Source organism: Erinaceus europaeus, chromosome 14 (assembly GCF_950295315.1).
Source record: "Erinaceus europaeus chromosome 14, mEriEur2.1, whole genome shotgun sequence".
Taxonomy (NCBI): domain Eukaryota; kingdom Metazoa; phylum Chordata; class Mammalia; order Eulipotyphla; family Erinaceidae; genus Erinaceus; species Erinaceus europaeus.
Genome location: NC_080175.1, coordinates 32,162,243 through 32,176,893, shown reverse-complemented (window position 1 = coordinate 32,176,893; position 14,651 = coordinate 32,162,243). Strand labels below are relative to the sequence as shown.

The 14,651-nt window shown below is 44.5% G+C and overlaps 1 protein-coding gene across 1 annotated transcript; it reads left to right on the top strand.

Annotated features, from left to right (window-relative positions):
* The first annotated feature begins 284 nt into the window (after nt 1-284).
* LOC132532853 (uncharacterized) lies at nt 285-2,184 on the top strand. Its single transcript, XM_060172235.1, has 4 exons — nt 285-419; nt 975-1,251; nt 1,516-1,789; nt 2,154-2,184. The coding sequence occupies exons 1-4, from the start codon at nt 285-287 to the stop codon at nt 2,182-2,184; spliced, it is 717 nt and encodes a 238-aa protein (XP_060028218.1).
* The last annotated feature ends 12,467 nt before the right edge of the window (nt 2,185-14,651 follow it).

Here is a 14,651-nt window from a genome sequence, read left to right as displayed (position 1 = left end):
TACCACAGAACTAAGGTTTCCTCCAATACAGTGGATCCTGGGCTTGAACCTGTGTTGCACACACAGCAGAGCACTACACCAGCCATATGAAATGTTTTGATGGCCTGGTTGGGTGGGGGTGGGGATGTCTTCTCAGAGAGGAGCCCAGGGCAGGGCACCCAGGAAGTGACCTCACCACCTCGGGCAGGACCCCAACAGACTTGGAACCCTGGTTCCCTGGATACCACATTCTATCCACACACAGACCCTCTCTAGACATTTGGTGTCAGAGCTGGTGAGGAAAGATGCCCTCCCGTGCGAAGGGCCGCTCAAGGCCCAAGCAGAGCAAAGCCTGCTGCCCAGGCAGAGTGACTGCACTGTGCTTGCGGGTGAGGAACTGCCTGTGGAAGCTGTGCCTGCGTAGCTGCTGTCAGCTTGAGGTAACCAGGGCTGAGGGTGTCCATGGTCAGCTCAGGGTGAGGCTGGACAGACCTGTCCACACACATGAACACACACACACACACACACACACACACACACACACTCACTCAAAGGAGTGTGTGTGTGTGTGTGTGTGTGTGTGTGTGTGTGTGTGTATGTGTGTGTAAGTCTCTGTGTGAACATTGGGGAAGGCCTGTCCTTGCAGGAGGGAGGGGCAATGGTTAACCTCCAGATCAGGGCTGTCTGGCAGGCGGGGGGCTGGAGAGGTGTCCCTGTCTTGGGGTTCTGTCCCCATAGAGGGGTGTCCCTGTCCTTGGGATCTGTCTTCCCTGGAGTGGTGTCCCTGTCCTAGGGGACTATCCTCCTTGGAGGATTATTTCTGTGCTATGGTGGCGAGGGGTGTGTGTCTGCATGGAGGTTTGACCCTGTCTTGGGGGTGTTTTCCCCTTGGAGGTCTGTCCCTGTCCTGTGTGTCAGTGCTGGCCAGGAACAGAGTTGCGGGCTTGGCCGTGGGAGGGGGCTCTGAGCCCTGACCCTGTGCACTGTCCCTGTAGAAGCCGGAGCCATATTGCACAGAGACAGATGTGATCGAGGGCGAGCCGTCACTCTGCGAGGAGACAGAGCAACAGCAGGAGACGCAGAACGTGTGCAGTGATGCCCCATACCTGCTTGTGTCTGAGGAGCGATACCGAGGAGGCCTTCCTGCCCAGGCCGGGGGCTGCTGCAACCGCAAGGGCCACCGGGTGCGCCTGGTGGTCAGCGGGTACCACCTGCATGGAGACATTGTCCTGCACAGGCCTCCCCAGAGCCCACAGCTTGCAGAGCACACTGGTGAGACTCCAGGCAGGCGTGGAGCATTGTGGGGTCTGCCCTGGGCCCCACAGGAATACCCCACAAACCCTCACCCCCAGAGGCTGGGGCTGCACCAGGAGATGTTTGTCCTCAGCCCCTCATGGAGGGCAGCAGGGGAAATGTCCCGGGGAGCTAGTCAGCGCCCCCTCAAGGCCTGCACTGGGGTCTGGGTATAGACAGCACATGGGAACTAGGAGCCAGGGCTTGACTCTCCTGCTCCTTCAATGACATATCCACCTCCAGCCCCAGCCCCACAGAGCTCACCGCAACCTGAAGGCACAGCTGAAGTGGCCAGAGCAGCAGAAGGGCCGCTGCCCTCTACTCCGCCTCCTGCACAGCCAGAAAATCTGCAGGCAAGACCACGTGTCATCCCATGGCAAATATGGCTTCTGAGCCTATGTGCCAGGACCTCAATGGAATCTGAGGTGGCACAGCTTGCAGTTGTTCCTGGCCATAAGCTTAACTTGCCCTCCCTGCGACATAAATTAATATTTTTCTTGGTTTACTGTGTTATAACGTTTGTTTTACTTTACATTTGTAATTATTTAATTGTTAATTATTTCTTTTTTTAAGTATTTATTATTCCTTTACTTTGCTAAATATTCTTAGGAAACAGTGCCTCTTATAATAAAGTTTTGTGCAGTGGAGCATGTTGTCCGTTGATGGTGCCGGTCTGCCTATACAAAGGCACAGCTGAAGTTCTGAAATCAGGGACCCAACCATTCAGGGTATGGGAAGCAGAAAGAAAGGACTTCAGTTACTTTAATCACGGAGTTAGGTCCTTTGAAAGCTGCTGGGTAGAATGGGTTCAAGAGCTCCTGATACAGGTCACCTGTGATGACAGGCTGTCACTTCTGCGACTGGCTCTATGGCTTTACCAGAGCAGGAACCCTCGATGAGGCTGCTGCCTGAAGAATGGTTGTCTGGGGGGGTGGCTCGGGGCTGGCACTTCATGTAACATGTCGCCGACACAAGACTGTGTGCAGTAGCTTGATTCATAAGATCCCAGGACTACACACAACCCAGTTATCCACCAGTGGTGGAAGGAGTCAGTGTTGTGGTTTATGAATACAGACGGACGCTATTCACAATGAGAAAGAACCGAAGTAGGTGAATCTGATTTAGCTACATCTCCGACAGAGTAGAACAAAATAAATCAGACCTAGAAGGGAACCATATTATATAGTTCTATGTATTTCAGATAAAAGACAGCCTAAATAAATAATACTCACAGTAGTTAAAAGAGTAGTTAAACCCAGGGACATTTGCAGGAAGGATGAGTGGGAAGACAGAGCACCTCTGATCTGATACATTCATTCTTTGCTCTATGAACACTCTGAGTCCTGATTCTGTGTCAGAATATGACAATGAGATTCTTGGATTAATCACAGACACTGATTAGTCATGTTAGTGATGAAGGCAGTAGAATGTTCGAGACTGTCAGGAGTGTCTAAAAGAAAATGTAACAGCGGGGTTCGGGTGGTAGTGCAGCGGGTTAAGTGCACATGGCACAAAGCACAAGGACCAGTGTAAAGATCCTGGTTCGAGCCCAGCTCCCCACCTGCAGGGGGGCCACTTCATAGGCAGTGAAGCAGGTCTGCAGGTATCTATCTTTCTCTTCCCCTCTCTGTCTTTCTCTGCTCTCTCCATTTCTCTCTGTTCAACAGCAATAACAACAACAATAATAACCACAACAATGATAAACAACAAGGGCAACCAAAAGGGGAAAAATAGCCTTGAGGAGTAGTGGATTCACTGTGCAGGCACAGAACACCAGTGATAACCCTGGAGACAAAGTAAGAAAAGATCAAAGTGTCGGTTCTGGGTGGTGACATAAGTGCTTGAGCACAAGCATTACAGAATGCAAGGACCCAAGTTTAAGCCCCCGGTCCCTACCTGCAGAGGGGAAGCTTCACTGGCACTTCCTTTCACTCAATTTATGTTTCTACCAAAAATAAAAAATTAAAAATATTAAAAAGAATACATCAGATCATAGGTACGGAGACCACTTGTGCAGAAAAACTGCTGGGCCACGGAGTTGATTCAACCTGTTATTATACCAAGCTGTGTGGGTGAGACTTCAGAGGCCAGAGGTTCAGTTTCTGGCACAGCTTTCTGTCAGAGCTAAGTAGCATTTTGGTTTGTTTAAACTTTAACTTAACCAGAGGGTTAAAGAATAGGAAAGCTATCAGGGGAGGGGATGGGATACGGAGTTCTGGTGGTGGGAACTGTGTGGAGTTGTACCCCTCTTATCCTATGGTTTTGTCTTTATCCTATGGTTTTTATTTATTCATTTTATAAATTTAAAAAAAAAGAAAAAAAGGAAAACCTTTGGGGAGTCGTGGTGGGCATGTAAAAGGATTCATTCACTGCAGGGCCCTGGGACTGGGCTTAAACAATACAATTTTTAAAAATATTTTAGTAAATTTTTATAAATTTATGTATTTTCCCTTTTGTTACTGCCCGATTCCCATTCTGTTTTTTATAATGTAATGCCACCAACTGTTTCTGTTGTCCCTGATCTAAGCTTTTAGGTGATTTAATATTTCACAGAACAAGTCATTATTAGAAATGTATTAACAATTTGAGTCCACTGTTAAATTCAATCTATCAATTTGAGGTTTTAAGTGCTTAGACTGAAGGAACATATACCCAGAGCTATTGTATATGCATCAAAAAGTTTGAGACATTCAATCCACTTTCCCCCTCTCTTGTTAATTAAATAGGGTATATTAACACTATATTAATTAAATCATACTAATTAAACAGTGTATATTAATACCATTCTCACTACCAAAGGTCTGTGTCTCTCCCCACCCCCCATAAAGCTGAACATCTACCCTCGCCTTCCACCAAGAAATTTTTACTTTGATGATCGACTCTAAACTCAGATTGTGCTTTGAGTTTCCCTTTCTGTTCTTCTTTCTCTACTTCTGTTCATGAAGGGGATGTTCCCATACTCATTTTTATCTTTCTGACTTATTTCACTTAACATAATTCCTTCTAGCTCCATCCAAGATGGGTCAGAGAAGGTGGGTTCATTGTTCTTGTTGCTGCTACCTTTTCTGATGTATGACATTCTCACAGGAGTGAAGTGGTATCTCCTTGTCTTTATTTGCATTTCTCTGACAATCAAAGACTTGGAGCATTTTTTCATGTGTTTCTTGGCCTTTTGGATCTCTTCTGGGGTGAATATTGTGTCCATGTCCTCTCCCCATTTTTGGATGGGGTCATATTCAGCTTAGGAGCCTCGGTGACCTCTGCATCCCTGTAGATCTGAGCTCACATTCTGTGGTCATGAGTAGGAACATTACAAGCTGTCCCAATTTGGGGGCCCATCTTCCTCGGATGGAGCCTAGAGTGTGTTGTCCATCCTCCCTTCAGAGGATGGAACATTCTCTACCGTTGTTGATCCAAGTTGGAGGCAAGGTCATATGGGGGCCCACAAAGGGGTCTGTTTTGTTGTTCCTGGTAGAGATGACTGGTAATATTGGGGAGAGGGATTTATTCAAGATGTAAGCCTATCATGTCTCTTTGGGAATCTCAGGATTCCCGCCACGGGCCCAAGCTGATGGGGTAGCCTAATAGTGACTAAAGAGTCATCCTTAAAGTATACCAGTCTCTTGCCCTTATTTAGCTTTTGTAGTCCTTGCTTTGATAAGGTTAGCTTTGGAGTGAGTGAGAGAACTGTAAAGGGAAGTATGTGAGGAGGGTACTGACTCACTGCAGACTATTGTGTACTTTTGCTTTCAGGTATATATTTTTCCCTAATTTATGGATACATGAGCACATATGCTCTATCTCAAAGGACCTGGTCTATATGTAAGTTTTGGGACTTTGTTAGGAAGTGAACCATCTGGAATGGAATTAGAGAATCCTGTGTAAGGAAATGTCTCACCGGAGTAATGAGGCTGAAGAGTTGATATTCCACACTTGATGTCTCTAGACACAGTCTGAAGTGAAGCATGCTAAGGTGATACTCATTGCATTGATTGTGTTGGGATCAGCAGATACAATATCATTTAGTATGAATTGAAAGAAGCATGCAGGAAAGTGAGTCCCACCCTAGAGGCTCCAGGACGGGGGGAAATATAGGCTCTATATAGAGGTTCCTGCTGTCTTGGGGTTTAAGAAGGCAATAGATAGTTATTGCTACAATCATATTATTTGGCAACTGGGTTAACTTTGAAAAATCCCTTTGTTAAGATTTTCTGTATCATACACAACATCACCATAATTTATGTCCTTTGACATTATTTGTATATAGCTGTGCCACTGGTTGCTTCTGTTCTCCAGGTCTAAGCTTTTAGGAGAGTCAACATATCAAAGACTCAGCCTATGGTCTGTACATTAAAAACTTTGAGACATTCAATCAATTTTCCCCCTCTTATATTAATTAAATAGTGATTTATATGACTACAAATTAATAGGAGTGTACATAAACACCATTCCCACCACCAAAAGACTGTGTCCCATGCCACCCAGCCCCCGACACCTGGGAAGCCAAATATCCACCCTCACCCTCATCCTTACCCCTGCATTTTTACTTTGGTGCCCTACTCCAAATTCAGTCAAATCATGCTTTTAGTTTCCCTTTCTGCTCTTCTTTCTCAACTTCTGTTTATGATTGGTATCATCCCATACTCATCTTTATCATTCTGACTTAGCTCACTTAACATAATTCCTTCTAGCTCCATCCAAGATGGGTCAGAGAAGGTGGGTTCATTGTTCTTTATAGCTGCATAGTATTCCATTATGTATATATACCACAGCTTTCTCAGCCACTCATTGTTGTTGGGCACCTCGGTTACTTCCAGGTTTTAGCTAATATGAATTGTGCTGCTATGAACATAAGTGTACAAATATCTTTCTGGTTAGGTGTTATAGAGTCCTTGGGGTATATCCACAGGAGAGGAATTACTGGGTCATATGGAAGGTCTATGTCTAGTCTTGTGAGAGTTCTCCAGAGAGACTGGACCAATTTACATTCCCACCAGCAGTGCAGAAGGGTTCCTCTGTCCCCACAGCCTCTCCAGCATTTGTTGCTGCTGTCCTTTGTGATGTATGCCATTCTCATAGGGGTGAGGTGGTATCTCAATGTTGTCTTTATTTGCATTTCTCTGACAATCAGTGACCTGGAGCAATTTTTCATGTGTTTGTTAGCCTTTTGGATCTCTTCTATAGTGAATGTTCTCTTCATTTCTCTGCCTATTTTTGGATGGGGTCATTTGCTTTTTTGTTGATAATTTTGCTGAGTACTTTGTATGTATTTGTTATTAGTCTCTAGTCTGATGTATGGCATGTGAAGAGCTTCTACCATTCTATGAGGGGTCTCTTTGTTTGTGTGGTGGTTTCTCTGGTTGCACAGAAGCCTTGCAATTTGATGTGGTCCATTGGTTTGTTTTTGTTTTAGTTTTCCTTGCCATTGGGTTTTTCTCATCAAAGATGTCCTTGAGGTTTGGGTGGGAAAGTGTTCCACCAATGTTTTCCTCTAAGTATTTGATAGTTTCTGGTCTCACATCCAGGTCCTTGATTCATTTGGATATGACTTTTTTTTTGTTCTGGTGAGATAATATGGTTCAGTTTCATTCTTCTGTATGTTCCAGCCCAGTTTCCACTTATTGAAGAGAGCCTCCTTTCTCCATTTGACAATTAGGGCCACTTTATCAAAAATTACATGTCTGTAGGTGTGGGTGAAAGTCTTTTTGAAGAACCATTATGCTGTCTCCTCAACCCCTTGTCTCCTCTCCTTCTTGAAACCACTTGTGGACACCCCACAGGAGCATCTACATGTTAAACTGCAGGGCTCTCTCAGACTCACTTGTCTAATGGAAACACGTATTAAGAGTATGTGGAGGCTTCCTAGGAACTTAGAGAAACCCCTGTTAATAAATTCAAGGGCGGTGCTGAGACCACAGTATAACAAGTCACCAGAGCTTACATGCTGTGAGAGAGGATTGAGTAAAGCTTTTACGTGATATACCTTCACCCAGATTACCTAGAAAGACCTGGGAGATTGCTTACCTCTCTGCTTTTAGAAGCTTGGATAATTTTGTTTTGTCAGACTGCACCTGTTATTGTAACTGTCAGAACAAATGATCTGTTTTTCTTTTTCTCGTATATGTGTGATTTTTCATGTGCTGTCTAGTCTGCTTTTTCATTTAGAGAGAAAAAGGAGGCAAAGAGAAAGAGAGACACCACAGGAGCAGAGCTTCCTCCATGTGGCATACGGGCACCTCTTATTGCCTGAGCCTGAGTTAATTGCAGGGTAAGGCATGCACCCTACCCAGTGAGCCATCCCTCAAGCCCAGTGAATCATCTTCCACTGATGGCTTCATGAAATCAACTTTGTGTCTGTGAGAATAGCACTGTGGTGATACAAGAAGGTGATTTCTGCTTTCTTTTTTAATTGAAGGGACACCAGTGTATAACATTATCTAGACATCAGACGTGCACACTTACATCTCAGCAACACACAGACACTGCTGGTCACCAGCCTAATTTCTATTCTCAGGCAGCTGACCCTTTTTAGCCCCGGTCTCTCTCCTTCTGGTAATCACTGTTTTGTTCTTGTGGCTTGTTTGCTTTTGTGTCATTTTGCTCATTCATATAATTTTCCAGTGTGCAACGCATATGAGTGATGCCATATAAAGTATGGCTTCCTCCTGACTCATTTCAGTAAGCATGATACCCTCTAGGTCCATCCATGCTATTTCAAATAGAAGGGTCTACTTTTAAATCCCCAAGTTCTCCCCCCCCCAACTAGGGCTATTACTGGGGGTTTGGTGCCAGCAGTAGGAATCCACCACTTGACTCGTGGAGCCCATTCCTCCACCCCCATTTTCGTTATTCTAATTATTTTTGCCTCCAGGATTATTGTTGGGTCTCGGTGTATGCACTACAAATCCACTGCTCCTGGAGGCCATTTTTTTGCCCTTATTTATCATTATTATTATTGTTGTCATTGTTGTTGGATAGGACAGAGCGAAATCAAGAGAGGAGGGGAAGACAGCAAGGGGGAGAGAAAGATAGACACCTGCAGACCTGCTTCACTGCTTGCGAAGTGACCTCCCTGCAACTGGGGAGCAGGGGGCTCAAACCCGGATCCTTATGCCAGTCCCTGCACTTTGCACTATGTAGCTTAATCCACTGCACTACTGCCCAGCCTCCCATGTCCCCCCTTTTAAATTTCTTTCCTCCCTCTTCCTTCCTCCTTTCCTTCCTTCCTTCCTTCCTTCCTTCCTTTCTTCCTTCTTTCTTTCTTCCCTTATTCCTACTTATACTAGACAGGATCTATAGAAATTGAAAGGGGTGGGTGGAAGAACGCCTGATTCACTGCTTGCGAAGCATCTCCTCTGAAGGTGTGGAATAGGGGCTCGAACCCAGATCCTTGTACATGGTGATGTGTGTATTCAACCAGCTGCACCACCACCTGACCCCCTGAATCTCCAAGTTGTATTCCATTGTGTATACACATTATGTATTTTGATCCAGTTAAAGAAAAAAATTTTGGGTAGAGATTGAGAGGAAAGAGAGGTGAGAAAGAAGGTGACAGAGAGAAGAAAGAGAGACACCTGCAACATTGCTTCCCTTGTGAAGCTTTCCCCCTGCAGATGAAACCCAGGGGATCTGAACCAAGGCTTTTGCACACTATAACATGTGCACTCTACCAGGTGTACCACTGCCAGGGCATTTTAATCTACATTTTTTAGGCATTTATTTTTTAAAAATTTTTAATTATTTTTTAACGTTATTACTGGATAGAGACAGAGAGAAATTGAGAAGGGAGAGGGAAATAGACATCTACAGCCCTACTTTACCACTCAAGAAGATTTCCCCCTGCAGGTAGGGGCCAGGGACTTGAACCTCGGTCATTACCCCCTGTAACATGGGTGCTTAACCAGGTGTGGCACCAGCTGGCCACCCTTTTTCTTTCTTTTTTTTAAAAATATTTTATTTATCACTGGATGGAGACAGAAATTGAGAAGGGAGGGGAAGATAGAGAGACATAACCCCACTTCACTACTTGTGAAACTTTCCCCCTGCAGGTGGGGACTGGGGCCTTGAACCTGGGTCCTTGTGCACTATAATGTGAGTGCTTAACCAGATATGTCACTGCCTGGGCCCTAGTCCATTTCTCTGTGGATTGACATTGGGTGGTTTTCAGCATTTGATTATTGTAAATTGTCAGGAAATTGTGGGGATGTGGTTGCGCTTGGCAGGGCTTGACCTGAGGAGTGCGTCTATCCTGTCAGTCTCTGTCTCTAGTGAGAAGTTGAGCAAGGAAGGACAGTAGTAACCCCAAAGATTTGCCTTGTCTTATCAGACTCCCTACGTCACAAACACCCTGCATTCCTGATACTATGGCCATTAGATAAAAAGAAAGGAGGAGATATTGGGAAATTGTGCAGATGTGGTTGAGTTGGGCAGAGCTCACAAAGCACCCTGCATTCCTGATACTATGGCCTATCTACATAATCATTCTTTTGCCTCAAAGATCCCCACCCATTCCATTCCTTTGACCTATCTTCTTTCTACCCTCAAGACCCTCCCTGCCTCCAGGGTATTACTAATCCCACCAGTTAAAAGCCTCAAAACAGTTGCTAAGGAAGTTTCTACCTTCCCAACCCCCTTTTGCTTTTCTCTGCCCATTTCCTAGCCATTTCCATTTCTGACTTACACTTCCTGGTCGGACATTTAAAAGCTTTGGCTCTCTAATCAATAAAGATATTGCATTGCCTCATGCCACGTGTTTGGTTCCTGAGTCATCTCCCTCGTGTCGCTGAGTGAGTAGCAGCCCAGGCTGGCTCCAGTCGTGTTCTCTGCAACCCAGAGAGTATGTGCCCTGGAAGAGGCACCCCCACGCAAGCCTGGCAGTAAATAATGCAGCAATGAATACAATCACAGATGTCTCTCTTCACATTAATGTTTTTTTATTCTTCAGGGAAATAGATGTTTTTCCCCAGCAGTGAGAAGAATGCCATTGTTAAGAGAAGAAACTGGAAGTATTTATGTGTGAAGTGGCATAGTATTTACAACTAATTGGGAGCCAGGCGATAGCGCAGTGTGTTAAGTGCAAGTGGTGCAAAGCTCAAGGAATGGTGTAAGGATCCTGGTTTGAGCCCCTGACTCCCCAACTGCAAGGGGGGGTTACTTCACAAGTGGTGAAGCAGGTCTGCAGGTGTCTATCTTTCTCTCCCCCTCTCTGTCTTCCCCTCCTCTATCCATTTCAATCTGTCCTATCATACAATGATAACAACAATAATAACTATAACAGTAAAACAACTAGGACAACAAAAGGGAATAAATAACTAAATATTTTTTTAAAAATTCAAATATACTGAAATCACACTTATGTATGCTATTGAACGGTTTAGCTCAAGTTGAATGCACACTTTGTCTTTTTTTTTCTTTTTTATTTAAGAAAGGATTAATTAACAAAACCATACGGTAGGAGGGGTACAATTCCACACAATTCCCACCACCCATTCTCCATATCCCAACCCCTCCTCTGATAGCTTTCCCATTCTCTATCCCTCTGGGAGCATGGACCCAGGGTCATTGTGGGTTGGCAGAAGGTAGAAGGTCTGGCTTCTGTAATTGCTTCCCTGCTGAACATGGGTGTTGACTGGTCAGTCCATACTCCCAGTCTGCCTCTCTCTTTCCCTAGTAGGGTGGGTCTCTGGGGAAGCTGAGCTCCAGGACACATTGGTGGGGTCTTCAGCCTAGGGAAGCCTGGCCGGTATCCTGATGACATCTGGAACCTGGTGACTGAAAAGAGAGTTAACATACTAAGCCAAACAAATTGTTGAGCAATCATGGACACAAAGCTTGGAATAGTGGAGAGGAAGTGTTAGGGGGGGTACTCACTGCAAACTCTAGTGTGCTTCTGCTTTCAGGTATATATTTTGCAGTAGTTTACGGATACATGTGAACATATGCTCTCTCTCACAGAATCTGGTGTATATCTAGGTTTTGGGACTTTGTTAGGAAGTGAACCACCTGAGATGGAATTAGAGTATACTATGAAAGGAAAGGTCTCACCCGAGTAATGAAACTGAAGGGTTACCATTCCACACGTGAAGTCTCTGGACACAGTCTGAAGTGAAGCATGTTGAGGTGGCAATCGTTGTGTTGGTTAGGTTGTGATCGTCAGATGCAATATTATTTGATATGGATTGGGAGAGGCATACGGGAAAGTGGGCCCTATCCAATGGTTCCAGGACTGGGGGAAGTAGAGGCTCTATAGTGGAGATGTAAGGTTCCTGCTGTCTTCGGGTTCAAGAAGACAATTGATAGTTCATGTTATCATCACATTATTAGGTAATTGGGTTAACTTTGAAAATTCCTTTTGTTAGGGTTTGCTGTACAGTACCCAGTATCTTGTATATAGCTGTGCTATTGGTTGCTTCTGATCTACTTGGTCTAGGCTTTTGAGAGAATCTGCATATCAATTACACAGCCTATATATTAAAAAGATTCAGTTTGTGTTTTGAAAAACTTTGAGAAATACAGTTAATTTTCCCCCTCTCGTATTAACTAGTGATTTATATGACTACATTTTACTAGGAGTGTACATAAACACCATTCCCACCACCAAAAGACTGTGACCCATCCCTCCCACCTACTCCCACCCCCCACTGGCCCAGGAAGCTGCATGTCTACCCCTCACCACAGAGTTTTTACTTTGGTGCCCTACTTACAATTTGGTCAGGTCCTGCTTTTAGTTTCCCTTTCAGATCTTCTTACTCAACTTCTGTTGATGAGTGGGCAGCCCTTAAAGATTTATTGTATTTACTACAAAGGAGAGGTTCATGAGACGGGGAAACTAGAGCACCACTGCAGTACATGCAATGCCAGGGATTGAACCAGGAACCTCAGGCATTCAAATCTTCTGCTCATTTTCCCACTCACAAGTTAAGGTATCAATTATCCTCTGTTTTATTTTTTCCCTTAGTCTCTTTTACATATCTGCTATCCAGGGGGGGAAACTTCAGTAGCACCTGGATTTTAGGCAAAGAATAAAAACTCAGAGTGCTGGGGAAGAGGGAATAGGAGTCGGGAAGAATATATTGTAAAAACTCAGTCAGATTGCATTTGGGAACTCAGGAGGTCCTGAGTTTAATCCCTAGTATCATGTGTGTCAGAGTGATTCTCTCTCTCTCCTTTCATCCTCTTTTGTGTTAATAAATAAAATAAAATTTCCAAAAATAAACACAATAAGGATTTCTTTCTTTGTGGCCTGCAAGGTGTCATAGTTAAAGCACTGGATTTTCAAGCACAAGATCCAGAGTTTGATTGATGGCTTCGCATGTATCCAAGTGATGCTTTGGTTTTCTCTCTCATAAACAAATTTAAAAAAAAAAAATCAGAGTCAAACCTCTGAAAGCAGAATCCGACTGATGGATTTCTGATTACAGAGGAAAGCCTTTATACGTTTATACAAGGCAATGACTGTTATTCCTTTCTGAAGAATCTTCAGGTATCCTTCACTTTTCACTCCTCCCCATGCCTAAGAGTTCTTGCATATTATCCCTTAATTCTAACGTTGTCAAAGGGGAGAACTGATAAAACTGCTAGGCATGGTTAGCTTGAGGCTAGTGGACCAGGAAGACATAAAGAAGAGGAAATGAAAAGAAACTGAAACATTGCTTGAGTGAAATACTGAGGGTGGAGTTTCAGGTAGTTAAGATATGGCAGGTAAACAATCTTCAGTTTCTATGTCCCTAATGAGGAGGGGCAGAGACCAGCAAGCTCATTAACTTGGCTCAGCCACAAAGTCAAGCCCATTTCTCTAATAACGAGGGAGATCACTGAACATAGTTTAGGTCTGTGAGTTTTGGATCTGTCTACATTCTGGCTGTTTGGAGAGGGAAGTGATTAGTCTACCTGGGGCAGGAGATTAGACTCCTGCTCAAATGAACGGGTTGGTTTTGGATTGAAGTGAAAAGATGCCAGTGAGGTCCTACCGTAACTCAAGGTATATGCAAAACAAGATCAGAGTTCAGAGCACATTTTGAAGGCAACCATGGCGAGGTTCGGTTGAGAGGAAGTTAAGAAGGGAAATTAATCCTAAAGGGGAGAGGGAGGGTGGTGGTGGGATGAGGTCAGAAAATGCAAACTAAGGTAAATAAATGGTGATATGGTTGGGGGCACAGGTGTCAAATGTCAGACCCCAGTTCTCAGTTGCAAATTGAGTGACGATGATCAAGTTCTTCCACCAGCCACATATTCCTCATCTGTAGAATAGCGACAACCCTAAGAGATTTGTTTGAAAAGGGTTAGACAAGAGAGTGCCTACAGAGAGTTCAGTCAGGTGTCTGGGACCTGGCAAGCCATCATAAAAGAGCTATTGTTATCATTAATGAGAAAACACAGGATGCAGACACTTTAAGGGCGGATGACTGAGCAAAGTGGTGGTAAGAAGTAGACAAAGGTGGTCCGGAAGATGGTACAGTGGATAAAGCATTAGACTCTCAAGCATGAGGTCCCCGAGTTCAATCCCCGGTAGCATATGTACCAGAGTGATGTCTGGTTCTTTCCCTCTCTCCTATATTTCTCATTAATAAATAATTTTTTTTAATTTTTTTATATTTATTTTATTTATTTTTTCTCTTTTGTTGCCCTTGTTGTTTTATTGTTGTAGTTATTATTGTTGTTGTTGTTGTTGGATAGGACAGAGAGAAATGGAGAGAGGGAGGGGAAGACAGAGAGGAGGAGAGAGATAGACACCTGCAGACCTGCTTCACCGCCTGTGAAGCGACGCCCCTGCAGGTGGGGAGCCGGGGTTCGAATCGGGATCCTTATGCCGGTCTTTGTGCTTTGCGCCACCTGCGCTTAGCCCGCTGTACTACAGCCCGACTCCCAATAAATAATTTTTTAAAAGAAGTATATAAAGTCGGGAAAAGCTTGCACAGTGAGTCCTCAGGAAACACTTCTAGAAGTAGCCTCCTCTGTTAGCTATCCTTACACAGGCTAAGACTCCTTTCGTTCATGGGTTCCCGGGGCAGAAAGTAAAGTGTTAAATGCAACAGAGAGTGCTAGCATAATGGTTATGGAAAGAGCCTCTCATGCCTAAGGCTCCAAAGTCCCAGGTTCAGTCCTCTGTACCACCATAAACCAGGGCTGAGCAGTGCTCTGGTGGAAAAAAAAAAGTTTAAGATTCAACACAGATCGTTTGGCTAGCTTCTCTCCAACTGTTCCCTATTGGAATTGCACAGAGCGAGACTGGGGACAAGCAGATACAGGGTCTCCAGGACCTTGCTGTCAGGACTCTGCAGGATTTTGCAAATGTGCTCTTATCTACCCAGTTAACTAGGATTAGCGGAGATGATGGAAAGGTGCGCAAGCGCAGTGTCCACAGGGCCGCCTAGAGCGGG

Coding starts and splice junctions, on each gene's coding strand:
- LOC132532853 (XM_060172235.1), top strand. CDS start 285: ATGCCCTCCCGTGCGAAGGGCCGCTCAAGGCCCAAGCAGAGCAAAGCC. Junction 420..974: donor GTAGCTGCTGTCAGCTTGAG/GTAACCAGGGCT, acceptor CTGTCCCTGTAG/AAGCCGGAGCCATATTGCAC. Junction 1,790..2,153: donor TTGGTTTACTGTGTTATAAC/GTTTGTTTTACT, acceptor TGGCTTTACCAG/AGCAGGAACCCTCGATGAGG.